Below are 14527 nucleotides of genomic sequence, written 5' to 3' on the forward strand. Positions count from 1 at the left end.
GAGAGAACTAGTCATTGAAATGTCTGGGTTTTTTCTTTGTCATTGTCGCGTGTGTGTGTGTGTGTGTGTGTGTGTGTGTGTGTGTGTGTGTGTGTGTGTGTGTGTGTGTGTGTGTGTGTGTGTGTGTGTGTGTGTGTGTGTGTGTGTGTGTGTGTGTGTGTGTGTGTGTGTGTGTGTGTGTGTGTGTGTGTGTGTGTGTGTGTGTGTGTGTGTGTGCAGCTGCAGACGGGAAGTATAGAGGTCTTATGGACGTGTTACGAACGCTGCTTAGAGAGGAAGGACCCAGAGCTCTTTATAAAGGATTTAATGCTGTCTTTCTTCGAGCTTTCCCTGCCAATGCGGTAACATTTTACGTTCCTCTTACAGCATATAAAGCATGATAACGTATGACAATCAATCATAGCCTGACAGCGCCATCATCATCATCATCCACCCTTGATTCATCTGCAAAATGAGCGGCTGAAATGTGTGATACATTTTGACAAGTCTTTGAAACCTGTAATCACATGCCCAAAATAGGGACACCAGGATTAATGTGATTCTCTCTCTCTCTCTCTCTCTCTCTCTCTCTCTCTCTCTCTCTCTCTCTCAGGCCTGTTTCCTGGGATTTGAGGTGGCATTAAAGGGATTGGACTGGCTTGCCCCCGGCTGGTGATCTAACTGGTTATCACTATCTTATTAGTTATTAATATTACTTATTAATTATATGCCAAAGTGTTGACACACTGATAAAATCATGTGTTCATTTAACTCTGAGAGTGTACAAATGTAACCAAATAATTGAGTTACATTTGTTTCAGTGAAAGGATGTCCTTTTCCCGAGGTGTATCCATTTGTTAGTCTTTGTGTGGACGAATAGAGATCTCCGCCTATATCTGGTGACATCTGAATTCATTGTAGGGAATAAATCTGGATTTAAAACCCATTTTGGGGCGGGATCCCCTTTTGGTGTTAGCATTATGTTATGCTTTAGCTATTGAAAAATAGCAGATCTACAAGCTCTGGATTTTCCAAAGCAGTAGGCCTAGGCCCATTCCCGTTCTCTCCACTGTTCATACACTACATTAAGTTTAGATGTCACCAAACATAACTGTACACGGATATCGCTGATCGTCTGGCTACACGAAACTATTTGCCTATTAAGTATTTTCTGTTCTCTTGAGTCACATTTCAGGATGGTGAAAGGTTTTTGACGGTGCTCATTGATACAGTATGGCAGCATTTTGAGCCACAGTTTGAGAGCATTGTAACAGAACCCAGTTTGTTGCACGTGCAATGCCTTCATAGTTCATAGCACTGTCTCATAGCTTGGTGTAATTAATGTGAATTATTTATTTTCGAAAGGTTTTAACTGAAGGATGTACATTTTAATCTACTGACAAGATCTCAGTTATCTTCGCCTGTTTTCTGTCTGTATTATCAATACAACCTATTGATGTTTATGAATTATCTTTGCTGAAGATGAGCCTTTCAACAGTTGTAAAATATTTAATGTCTGTAAATGAACAGTCATGTTTACTAAGAATATAAATGATGTACAGGTTCTTTACAACCTCTGTCGGACTTTACCAAATAATATCTTGGACTGAATTGATTTTATAAACTTGTTTGAATAAAACTCTTTCCAAAACATTGAACTTATTTACCTCTTTGTACCTGTAGGAACGAGGGATATTGTGACGAATAAACCCCTCTTGATTCTTAAAATGAATAAGAGTTATAGTATAGCAGTTCTTAAGAGTCCTGAGTTAAAAACATTGTCTTTGAAAGAGTATCTATTAAAAGATTTGCGCCACATTTTTACGATATTTCAAAAATAGCAGACCTACAAGTTCATAGCGCGGCACTCGGTGGCGCGCTATGAGCTTGTAGATCTGCTATTTTTCAATAGCTAAAGTATAACATAATGCTTGAAACACCAAAAGACGTTCCCGTACAGAATGGGTTTAAATACGGTATTTGAAAATACACTTGAATAATACAATGTGAAAGTGTTTCATTTATAAAAAACAAACAATGAAGAAATAGACGGTTAAGCACAGTGTAAAGATGTCAGGCACAAAATAACATTGTGTAAAAAGGCTTTCGCACACCTAGATTACAGTAAAAGGGTTCAAATCAGGTGCGTAGACAAAGCAGCAATTCCAACAATAAAGGAAAAGGAACCCGCACATTCATTGAATAGTTTATTTCGATCTTTTTTCCTTTTTCAAAGAGACATTACAAATGAAACAGTTCTTTTAAGGTGATCGAAAAGGCATAGGCGGAAGCTTATAGCTTATTATCACATCCTTATCACAATATATTCCAAAATACTAATGTGAATATACATAACAAACAACATATGAACAAAACAAACAACAAAACATTAAAAAAAGAGAACAGAACAAAAACATTTACAAACAAACCAACGCATTAACTTGCGGCTCGAATGGCCCTCCCAAAGGCCTCACTGAAGGTTTTTGGGCTTCCTCTTCATGGAGGATGCAGGCTGGGGCGCTAACCCATAATGCTCCCGGGGTGCCGTCTACATTCCACCCGTCTCTCTGGTAGTCACCAGACTATACCTGGTTGTCACATAGATTGTATTATCTATATAATATAAGCAATATTTCGGTCAGGATGGAGGCTTGACTGAAATGTTGCTTCGATGATAAAACCTTGCTGTTGTTTAAGATGGCAGTGTGCAGGCACAAAATAAAATGCCCACTCATTTCTTCCCTCTGTATAACAAATGTCTTTGCTGAAATGGGTCTACAAGATCACGCGTTGCAGCACAATGCGTTATGAGCTTGTACATGAGCTATTTTCATTTTTCATTCAATTCCTGTTTCACAGTTTTTAGTTGATTCATATCTTCTTCTTGAGAGTAAAACTGAGTCTTGGCCAGGGGGAGACGGGTTCTGTTGTCACCAATTGACATGTACAGTAGATCGGCTCAGTGGACAGAAATCAGTATTAGGAAGGAACATAATCCTAATCCTCAAATGCCGTGTTTCATATACGCTTAATACAAAATAGTAATACAAATGTACATCATGGCCAGTGGCTGCCTGTCACCTGTACCACAGTGTACACACAAATGGCTATATTATCTATTTATCAAAATCAATGGTCATCATGCTGACAAAATCTTTGTAGTAAACAACATTCTTCTCTGGGTCAACAGCGGCTGACAGCATCTCCTCCAGTTCCTCCTGAGTGAAGGGCTCACCTGGGTGAAGATTAGTGTTTTTTTTAATTATTTTTGAGTGGTGCAACCACTCCCTTACGGAGCTATGTATGTGGGTGGGTGGGTGTCTGGGTGCAGGGTCTGAGCACAAAAACAGCATGGTTGTTTTTCACCACCTGTGCGCAACCTAACACACACACAAACACACACGCACGTATTAACTGTATATGATGATTGCGGGTGTGCCAGTACAGTACAGTACAGGGACCCCACATGATAACGCCGGATCCTTGTTTACCTTCCTGCGTCATGTACTTTGTCAGCTCATCCGGTTGCAAGTGTCCTTTTTTCTGCTGGTCCAGAACCTGGGAATATGTCAGCTGTTTTATTATATGAAGGCAGTTAATTATGTATGTATTAAGCATTATATTTTGCTCATAACCTGTTTTTCCCCAGAGCCCCATAGCCAAAAGCTGATAACATCCATTCCGCCAAAAAGAAGGCAACATTACAGTTAACCCAGATTTGGCATAAACAAGGGACTAAATTAATTTCGCTCCTTGTGCCCAAATGTGTAACGCCCTACCAACAGTCATTAAGACATGCGAATCCCTTAGAATCCTTCAAAACCGCTCAAAGGGCACCTACGGACGGCTGCAATTAGAAACTGGCCCCCGTCAAATCTGAATCCCCCACCTACCACCCCTTTTCCCCCTCACTGTATGTAATGTTTTTTCCCTTTGTACCTCCTTTTATGATTATTTCCTGTTTTTGGCTAAATGTTCTGATGAATTGAAAATGGTGGACCAGTGGACCCTATTGTAAACAAGTGTAAGGCTTTACGGTGTCAGTTAACAGTTTTTGTATTGAGCTGTGCTTGAAATGTACTGGCGCATGTAGGGCCTAAAGTTTAGGCCCTACAAGCCATTTAGGCCCTAAACCCTAAAGTCTATACAGTATATCTAATAGAATAGTCAACATAGCAAAGTCTTTGCCCTCTGAAGTGTATAGTGGAGATCTGCAACTGTATACAGGCCCAGTATCAGGTCTCACTCTCACCTCAAATGCCTGGAGCAGCAGGTCCTCTGGGATGGGACGGAACCTAACTCACATGAATGCACGCACGCACGCACGCACACACACACGCACGCACGCACGCACGCACGCACGCACACACGCACGCACGCATGCACGCACGCACGCACACACACACACACACACACACACACACTTACCATTGGCCACTGCCACATTATCATAAACAACTTTACATAATCGCTATTAAAGAAAGAGTGTTGTTACTTGCGCTCCATCAGCACACCGGTCATGACCGGGACGAATTTCTCAAAGCGAATATATCCTGTAGGCTCCTCCTCCTCCATCTGGTACACACAGGAATGGGAGGAAAGGATGAGGGATAGTTTTTTCTCCATGCATTATTCCTAATTGGCGAGAGTTCCTCAAATGTATCTTCTTTAACTCTCTCTTGACTGTCATATAATCTTGCATAACCTGGCTTCAAAGAATCCCCTGCAGCCACCATGTATCCTAAAAAGAAAGTCACAGTTTGTTCCCAAACCTTTTTGGCCGTGCACCCCCTGTTACCTCCTGACCCCCCCACATGGAAATATAAATCGCATAAGCTATATAGAGACATACATTTCCTATTTATCCACATATATGCACATATATGAACCTGAATATGGCATATATATGTAGCATAGGCTATATAGCATAGCATAGGCTATATTCTATATTCATAGGCTATATATATATCATATTTTAATATATTTAAAATCTAATATAGCACCACCATTAGCTTTTTCATGTCGCGCACGGCGCACCCCCTAGAAGGCGCTCCACAGTTTGGGACCACTTGTCTACAACATATCGAAATGATTTTCAGATACACAGAACAAGCGGGTTTGAATCTTCAAACCCGCTTGTTCAACTTCAACCATTCATTCATTTCACTTGTCCATAAATGTTCTAACCTCCGCTATTATGTCATGTAGCTCCCCCTCAGTGGGGAAGAGGCCCAGGGAACGGATGATGGTGCCAATCTCCCTAAAACACACACATTATACAGTAGTACGTAGTCCATTTTATGAAATATAACATTGACATACTTGTATGTATCTTACTGTGAACTAATCAACTGAGTGCTTGCTTCTTCTATCTTCACTCGGGCATACTTATTACTATATTATAATAAAATACATTTCTTCTACATCCTGACAGTTTTCTGCAATGTTGAAATGCTATGTTTCTGTGTCAGTCTTTCTTCGATTTAAAAATAGCTAAAGCATAACACCAAAAGGGGTTCCCGCCCAAAATGGGTTAAGTCCCAAAATAGGGGTCAGGTCTGTGGCAGGTTTTTTTCTTTTTTTGGCTATTTAACCAGTAAAAACACATTGAGACTGTGTCTCTTTTACATGTGGGAACTGGCAAAGAGGCAGACATAAAATGACACTTCAATACTACATGTCTCACATTACAGAACAGCAAATAAAACATCCATGATACACCAAGCTCAAAGTACAAAGGAGTACAGATTGCCCCTCCAAAGTCATGCCAATAGTTGGCTACTTGTAGCAGCAGGGACGGATTAACCCCCACGAAGGCCCCTGGGCCCCCATAGCGCACGTTCGCGCGACATTTTCATGTTTTTCCGTGGTTTTATCATCTTTTTAACCTAAATTTAACAAAATGAACAGCCAATGAAGGACCCCAGGAGCCCTTTTCAGGCCGTCAAACCTAGTACCTGCACAGTCCAATTTCCCCCGAAGGGCCCCTGAGAGCCAAGGGCCCCTGGGCCACGGCCCCACTGGCCCAATGGCCAATTTGTCCCAGTAATGTAAGATTAAACCTAACCAACTCACCTGACATCCACTGTTTTGTTTAACTCATGGTCGAATATTTGAAAAGCGTCATTGATCTTCTTGTAGACTTCAAGGACTACGGCCTCTGGTCCCATGCAGACCAAACAGATAAAGGGCAATATGTTAAAGTTGAATGGCTGTGTGTGGATGGATAGATTAGGGACCATCACAGTACTGATTTAGCTGGCATGTATGGGCCCTCAAGGGCTTAGTTAATATAGTAGGGGGGCTGCCAAATGTTGCCGCTATAAGTGATTTTGTGTGACAAATGATTACACACATTAACATGAATCCAACATATTATTAGCAAAGATAATGTGTAAACAAAATATATATAGGCCTATGATGATGAATAGTGTGAAACAAAAATGTAGTATGAAGCCATCAAACTGCAGCAGCTAAATATGGTGAAATTTGAAAAAAAAGAAAAGGAAAGAAAAGAAAAACACTAAAGAGTGATGATGTTCCAAACGGGGCTGCAGAGTATTATGTTAATAGTTAAATTTGGAAATATGTCCATGCACGTACGCCACTCATGCAGAGCTTGGAAACATAACATCAAACAAACAACTCGTTTTAAAATTAGTCTATACAATTAAACCATAGAGTTATAGATAGACCTATATATTTTATAAATAAGATACAAACCTGCACTTGCCTTGTCTTCCGCCATGCTTTTTGTTTATTTGCTGTTGCTTGGAAACGGGTACACTTACTACGACGTGTCACTCACTCTGCTCATTTCCTCTTTACCATGAATTCAATGGTCGTGGAAAAACTATTAATACTTTTCAGTTTATAAAAAGTCTCTTCGCCATCACGTTATTGTGGTGGTTGTGCTGGTTCATAATGGACCTTACTAATAAATGCTGTGGTTTTTAAATCAGAGGAATCGACCATTCATAAAACTACCATTCCCACAATGCAATTCAAAACGCAACTCGCAAGCCTTTCTGTTCCGGGGTCGATACGACATGTTGGCTAAGCTATCAGCTGTCAGGAGAAGGTGAGATGGACATGCTTTGACTTTAGACTTATGTAATATGCAAAGATATTGATGCAATGAAGATGATCACGTGTCGACATATTTTGACCAGATTATCATTTACTATATCATTTTGTTAACGAGCGGGTTGAAGACAAATTGACCAGTGTACTGAGCTTTTTATTTTATTTTTTACAGTTCTGAGCCATGATCAAAACACGACACAATTTATTAACACATTTATAAAAGCCATCATCTGAGTAAAGTGATCGCAAACTAATTCACAAGGAAATAAATTATGAATTTGATAGGAGATAGCCAAATGAATGAAAGACAGAAATGTTTCCAACCAAGCATAAATTCTTTGGAGTTTCGTTGTTGCACTATATGTGTGTGTGTGTGTGTGTGTGTCTTTGTGGTGCGTGCGTGCGTGCGGTGCGTGCAGTGATTATCACTGAATTCCAGGTTCTACCCCACTTAATATTGTAAAGTAGCACAGTCTGTGTTTTGGGGGTAATTGATAAAACAAACATTTTCCTTATGTAGGCTACCACATGGGTTAGCTATGGATATAACTGCATGTATCTTTCCTCTGTATTTCATTCACATTTTCGTGTGTGTGTGTGTGTGTGTGTCAGGCTGATGTTGTGCATGTAGTACTGTAGTTGTTGTGATGCCTCTGGAGGTGAAGTGGCCATTCCCACACTGCCCCCCGTTGGCCTGGAGGCTCACCAGCTCCCTGGTCATGGGCATGGTGGGCTCTTACGCATACTTTTGGACCAGTAAGTTTGATGGCATGTTTACATTCATTGCAGACATTCACACAACTCTCTCGGACACCAATGATGACACACACTACACCGTAAAATCCAGTCAAATTAATTAATCTCTCTGAGGGCGTACAAATGTACTGTAGACTATGTCTACAAGAAACCGTCCACCCTCTTACTGTGAACTAATCAACTGAGTGCTTGCTTCTTCTATCTTCACTCAGGCATACAAATGTAGCCTAATGGACCCTTGGTTGCTTTGTATTGTATACTCAGATTTACAAATTATTAAATTCAAACTGAGGGTCTATTCTGTTACTTTGTAGTTGTAGATATAGTCCCCATATATTGACGGGTTAATTCATGCTTGATTGTAGCATTTAGGAAGGCCACTCGACAAGCCCTTCTGGGTTTCCCGGGCCTTTCCGGGACACTTTGTTTTGATTTAGAAATGTATTTTCCTTTCTATGTTAGTTAGTTAGTTAGTTAGTTAGTTTCATTTATTGTCCATGTGTGGAAATTCGTCTTCGGTCTCAAACAGTAAAAAACAAACGGTTACAACAACAGCAACAACACTTAACACAATTATTTTCTCATGGCAAAAAGTGCAGGACAACAGTGGCAGATACATTGGAAAACAAACAAATCTAGCGAGACATGGTATCATTGAGTGCCTTAATGGCATTTGGTATGAAAGAATTTTAAAAAATGTTACAGTTAGCTCTTGGTACTTTGTACCGTCTACCAGAGGGAAGTAGTTGGAACTCCCTGCAGAGTGGATGAGAGGAGGTCGTTTGCTATCTTGATAGCTTTTTTACGTAGTACCTCCTTGTAGATACAGCCTAATTGTTGCTGTCTCTTCCCAATTATTTTTGAGGCTAGATTTACTATTCGCTGCAGCTTGCTTCTTCCTTTTCAATATGTATTGTCTTTTTCTCACTTCATTTTTCTCTCATCATGTTTTGATGGCGTGCTACGAGCTTGTAGGTCTGCTATTTTTGAAAAATCGTAAAAATGTGGCGCAAATCTTTGAATATATGTTCTTTCAAAGTTAATGTTTTTAACTCGGGTCTAAATGAGATGAAACTAAACTAAGGGCTTTACTAACTATATAGGGACTAGGGAGGACCTCACAGCAGTTCACTTCACAACATATTTCCCCTCTTCTCCCTCTCTTTCCTTGTAGAGTACATGAACTACCTGACAATTCACAACCATGATGTTCTGTTGGACCTCATTGATCAGCGCCCTGCAGACACACCCCTTATCACACTGTCCAATCACGAGTCCTGCATGGACGATCCGCACATCTGGGGTAAGCACTAAGCACACACACACCAAATCCTCTTTTTCTTTTTTTGTTCTTTTTCTTTGGGTATAGTGATATAATCCATTTTCTTTGTGGCAGGAGTCCTAAGGCTCAGGCAATTATGGAACTTCCGGAAAATGCGGTGGTGAGCTGGTCATTCATTCATTCATGTTGGTTATCGTTTATTTATTTATTTATTTTTTAATATTTTTTATCCCACGATTTTGTAACCCATTTTTCACCCCTGTGTCAATCATCTAATGTGATCCTGGGCTCTACACACCCTCCACCAACCTAGTCCCCATATATGGGGGACAAGGGGAGAGAAACGGACTTTAACTCATGCTTCCTTCATGCCTGAGTGTCCAAGTTGCTCCTTTACACCTGACAGGGGGGAGTTTCCCTGGTTAGACGTAGCGCGTGGAAGGAACACGTTATTCCAACCAGTTCCTTTCCCCTCCATCAGGCGCCCCGGCTGGCCAGGGGGAGGCAGTTTAGTGACCAGGATTACTGCATGTTTTTTGTGAGGGTACCTACCCTAGGGGACACGGGGAGAACATGCAAACTCCACACAGAAAGGCCCTTTCGCCAGTTATCGTTTTTTTAATCGTATCGATCTCCTGTAGCTATGATTTACTTCATAAATAATATCTCAGTGCATGGACCATGCGTGACGATCAACCTTCACTGTGATTGGACAGGAGCCCAGCTGCCTCTGACATCTGCTTCACCAACGAGCTCAACTCCCGGTTCTTCAGCCGTGGTAAATGTGTTCCTGTGTGCAGAGGTGAGTGTCTGTTTATTTTTTATTTTATTTTTTTATACGTTTTTATTTCATTTTCGGATGAAAGGCAGACAGACGGGCATACAAAGAAAATGCACACAAAAACAGAATTCAGATTCTTTGCCAACTGCAATCAGTGGCTTGCCCCCATTGCCTCATTTTAAAAATCCTACCCCTAAACCCCAGCACCAACCACCGTTGACAAAAACAAAAGAAAAAAAAGAGAAGAGAAATTATAGTAATGATAACAATGAAATAAAACATAAAAATCGATCGAACAAATTGTAAATGAATAAAAAGTTGCACCACTCAGTTCACACGGGTGTGATTTTTTTCTTAGGTTAGAACATATTTATAATGATGTTGTTTTTCAGGGGATGGTGTTTACCAGAAAGGCATGGACTTCATTCTGGAGAGGTTAAATAAAGGGGAATGGGTGCACATTTTTCCAGAAGGTATTCTGCCATTGTCTCATTTCTTTGCTTTAATTTTAATTATTTTGATGACTAAAAGTAACCTCCACTCTGGCACTCTCAACAGGTAAAGTGAACATGACTTCACCATATGAGTTCATACGGTTAAAATGGGGTGAGTGATATTCTAATAACGTAGAATGGTCTACTTCTGTTCATATTATTTGTGTACTCTTTACCTATAATGACATGCCATAGGGACACCAGGGTTAATGTGGTTAAAATGTCAAATTGTATAAATGTGTTCCCATGTTACAGGTGTGGGCCGGCTAATAGCAGAGTGCTCCCTAAACCCCGTTATACTGCCCCTCTGGCATGTTGGTGAGTTACACATCCTATGATGAACACCTATTGAAGAATTATTGGACCCCACAAGTGTCGGTGTTCCTCTAGATTTATCTTTTAATAGTATTGTAAAATGTATTGGGTCTGTGAATCCATTATGTTTTCCCTGTAGAAAAAGTGCATGGTACGCACCAAATTTGATTTGTATAATATAGCACAAAAAAACAGGTACTCACAGTTTATTCAATTTAAAACGTATAAATACATTTAAAACCAGTTAAGGAAAATGACAATAAAATAATAGTGATAACTGAAAGATACTTATCTGTAATATGTATGGAGAACTATTGAACCACATAATCAGTTTCATGTGTTGTCTCAGGTATGGGTGATGTACTCCCTAATGTGAAGCCATACATTCCTCAAACAGGAAAGGTAAAAACACCACTAAGCTGAGATTCATTTCACAACTTTTATTTCAGGTCTGACTGACCATTGTTTCAAATGACGGCACTTTTTGCTTTCAGAGAATCACAGTGCTGGTGGGGAAACCTTTTAGTGTCAAAGACCTCGTTGAGTCGCTCCGAGCCGAAAACAAGAGCCAGGTGAAAAAAAACATGAAAACATGGGGCTGGGAAATGTGTTTCGTGTTGGAAAAAAAAAAACATGAATTTGCCAAATAATCTTTCCTGCCTTTCGAATGTTTATCCCCAGGTGGAAATGAGAAAGATCTTGACTGATTTTATCCAAGGAGAATTTCGCTGCCTAAAATCCCAGGCAGAGGCACTCCACTCACAGATGGAGATCAAATCATGAGCACCACCACGTCACATGGACCTACCTCACTCCTCAGGGGATGATCATTTACCCTAACTTCAGGGTAATGGCTGAATCAAGACGGTTTGAACACCACGGATGGACACACACACACACACACACACACACACACACACAACAATGGACCTGGAATGAGTGGAATGTACCTACAGTGCATTTAAAAAGTATTCAGACCCAGCCGGAAATGGGAAACTGTCGTAACCAACATGCTACGAAAGCTAAAATGATGCAGCCTTATTATTCTAAAATGGTTTACATTTTGCCTCATCAATGTACACTACATTTTCCATAATGATAAAAGTGACACATTTATTAAAAAGAAGACACTGAATTATCACATTGCCATAAGCATTCAGACGCTTTACTATGTAATTATTTGAAGAACTTTGACTGCGACTATAACGCGACAAGCTTTGCACACCTGGAATTGGGGGGGAATCTTCTCTGCAGATTCTCTTGAGCTCTGTCGGGTTGGATGGGGACTGTTGGACTGGCGTTTCCAGTGGTCAGGGCTCTAACTTTCTCAGTTACTGACCTGTAAGGGTCCATTTTGGTTCCCAACTACCTACCAATTGTTTTGCTGGGGATCCCGTCAATCCCGTTTTGTGTCCGGGTAGCTCAGTCGGTAGAGCGCTCACCTTTTTGGACCGCAAGTTCATGGGTTCGATCCCGGGCACGGTCCGCCAACTCAGCAAATGAGTTGCACGGCTTGGTGCAGCAAGTCATGGGTGGAAGTACTGGGAGCTGATGGTAGGTGTGGCGCTCCACCTCGGCAATCCATCTCCCAGGGGTCTAGCGCATTGTAACGGGGATAGAGACCTGCGTGTTACCGGCTGATACCGACAATAAGCCACTCCCGACCTACTTCTTCCGTCAAGGACCCTGATTCCCGAAAAATGTAAAGTGTGTGTGTGTGTGTGTGTGTGTGTGTGTGTGTGTGTGTGTGTGTGTGTGTGTGTGTGTGTGTGTGTGTGTGTGTGTGTGTGTGTGTGCCTCACTGAGAGTCCATTAGGTGTTTTGTATTGGTCAAAACTTAGTCACAGCTATGGGAGCTGCTAAACACGTTGGAATCTAGTGGATGTCAAAGGCTTGCCAACTACCCAATAACTACCCAATTTTGGAATGCGTGTATGTACACATTGAGAGGGGCTGAGTTGAACAAAAAGCATGGCTGATTTACAGACACTGTCAACGATATTAACCTGGGAGTCTTGGCAAACTGACCAAATCCTTTAGACATTTATTGCGTATAAAAGGCTGCACCCTGCGACATAAAATATGAAAAAGGTGAAGGGGTTTGAATACTTTCTGGATGCAATGTAGTCTTCCCCCCCCCTCCTCTTTTAGATAACTGCCATGGTCTCAGCCATGGTCACCACTCTTAAGCAGACTCAGGAAATGTTGAAGCAATGCCAGGGAATGTTTGAAACGTTTGTAACGTTATATTAAGGTGTGCAGTGTCGTGAAGTGATCAGTATCGCAGATGTTTTAGTCCTTTAGTCCTTTAGTCGAGTTTGTTCCTTGTACCGGAGCTTTCATCACATTTCAATGCGGGAACGTTGTCTTCACATTGAATTTATTCTGTTACTTGAATGCACTTTTGATTCATGTTGTGTCCTATTACGCAATCGTTCATTTAATTGGCCTGGTATTACTGTACTTTTTAGGAGAGACTGTTTGTGTGCCCTTATACCTGTTTAGATCAGTGGTTCCCAACCTGGGGTCTGGTCTCCATTTTGGAGGGCTTGTCTTCTTGGAGGTAGTCCTACATATAGTAAACATGTTGCATAAAATCACAACTTAACTCCCACATGTAACATCATTGTGGAGCACGCTCATCATCACACAAGTATAGGGGTAAGTGGTTAAATGAGAAATGCATGCGTGTGGAGGATCTCGGCTTTGTCAGATATAAGGACAATCTTAAGTGGGGAAAAATGGGAACCACTGTCCTAGATGATGGTTGATGGTATGAAAGGTCAGTAGTATGTAACGTTGATTGCAGGGCATGACTGCTGTTCTATAGTTGTTACCTCTTTGTTGTCATGGCTTTGACCTGAGATCAGATTCTAAAAATGTCTTCTACATCCCGACAGTTTTCTGAAAAAGCTATGTTTCTATGTCGGTCGTTCTTCGATTTTTCAAAAATAGCAGACCTACAAGCTCGTAGCGCGGCACTCGGTGCCGCGCTACGTTGTAGATCTGCTATTTTTCAATAGCTAAAGCATGACACAATGCTAACACCAAAAGGGGTCCCCTCCCAAAATGGGTTTTAATGACATGACTTCACTGGTCATAAAATGCAGACCCCTTTTCATAACCATGTGTTCATAACCGGTCTATTCCGTCTTCACAATAGCCAATGTCCTTATCTTCAATGTAGGAGCTATTATTTGTAATGTTTGATCATCTTATAATAATTCAATAGATAATTCTATGTTAAAACTTGAAATCGATTTTGCCCTTTTCTTTTCCTGTAGGCTCTTAGGGTTACATGTAAATAACATATTTACCAATGAAAGCAGCGTTTTAATCAAATGTTAAGGGCCAAAGTAAGACTGAATTATGGTCATTACTAATTTGATACATGTATTGCCTTGCCTTGATGATGATTGCCACACTTTGGTATGCCAATAAAGTGTTTTACTTTTCTAAGTTTAAATGTGTTCAGTCGAGTATTGTAGTCTTGATTGATTAACAGTTTGCAAAGAAAAGGATGCTTAAAGGACAACTTTTTTTTCAACCAAGGTTCATGTTTTAGGATGTTATTAGAGAAACTAAAAGGTGAGTTATTTATTTTTCATTTGCTGCTTTCTTTCGTTTTAGGGATTTTAGCTGTTTTTGACAGGGGGCGGGGGCATTTGAGCATGGGGCTAGATATGTATTGTTTTAAAACATTTTATAGCTATTTATTTTTTAATTATTTACTATAGTCCTAATAAACTCCAGGAAATTACATCTGGCCACAAAAGATCACGAGATCTACTGAATGTGTCAAACTGACATATGTGGCTTCCCCCCAGTAGGCTA

The 14527-nt window shown here is 40.6% G+C and overlaps 3 protein-coding genes across 7 annotated transcripts in view; 2 read left to right on the plus strand and 1 right to left on the minus strand.

The window, feature by feature from the left end:
* The window catches only part of LOC310862439 (mitochondrial carnitine/acylcarnitine carrier protein-like), a 9211-nt gene extending 7580 nt beyond the window's left edge, over positions 1–1631 (plus strand). For 2 of the 4 annotated variants that reach the window (XR_014569570.1, XM_083770348.1), the window contains 2 exons: positions 220–341; positions 593–1631. Coding sequence is in view for 2 of the 4 variants with exons in the window: in XM_083770348.1 (XP_083626474.1) it covers positions 220–341; positions 593–655 (185 nt within the window). In the remaining 2 variants the exon portion in view is untranslated. Of the gene's footprint in view, positions 1–219; positions 343–592 lie in introns of those variants that run through there. The other 2 variants (XM_083770350.1, XM_083770349.1) reach the window with 2 other exon arrangements.
* A 1464-nt stretch (positions 1632–3095) lies between these two features.
* On the minus strand, positions 3096–6149 carry drc8 (dynein regulatory complex subunit 8; the record flags this gene model as incomplete). The annotated part of the gene is made up of 6 exons (XM_083768815.1): positions 3096–3214; positions 3471–3537; positions 4232–4274; positions 4475–4554; positions 5167–5239; positions 6055–6149. 6 exons carry the CDS (start codon positions 6147–6149, stop codon positions 3096–3098), a joined length of 477 nt encoding a protein of 158 aa, XP_083624941.1.
* Positions 6150–7032: 883 nt separating this feature from the next.
* On the plus strand, positions 7033–13615 carry tafazzin (tafazzin, phospholipid-lysophospholipid transacylase). 2 transcript variants are annotated; one of them, XM_083768312.1, is made up of 11 exons: positions 7033–7060; positions 7678–7821; positions 8996–9124; positions 9218–9263; positions 9820–9905; positions 10277–10357; positions 10443–10490; positions 10634–10696; positions 11043–11095; positions 11188–11265; positions 11375–13615. In XM_083768312.1, exons 2-11 carry the CDS (start codon positions 7713–7715, stop codon positions 11474–11476), a joined length of 795 nt encoding a protein of 264 aa, XP_083624438.1. In that variant the 5' UTR covers positions 7033–7060; positions 7678–7712; the 3' UTR covers positions 11477–13615. The 2 variants fall into 2 exon arrangements, with proteins under 2 accessions (XP_083624438.1, XP_083624439.1); XM_083768313.1 differs by lacking the exons at positions 10443–10490; positions 10634–10696.
* Positions 13616–14527: the final 912 nt, after the last annotated feature.

Source organism: Protomyctophum parallelum, assembly GCF_964188405.1.
Source record: "Protomyctophum parallelum genome assembly, chromosome: 7".
NCBI lineage: Eukaryota > Metazoa > Chordata > Actinopteri > Myctophiformes > Myctophidae > Protomyctophum > Protomyctophum parallelum.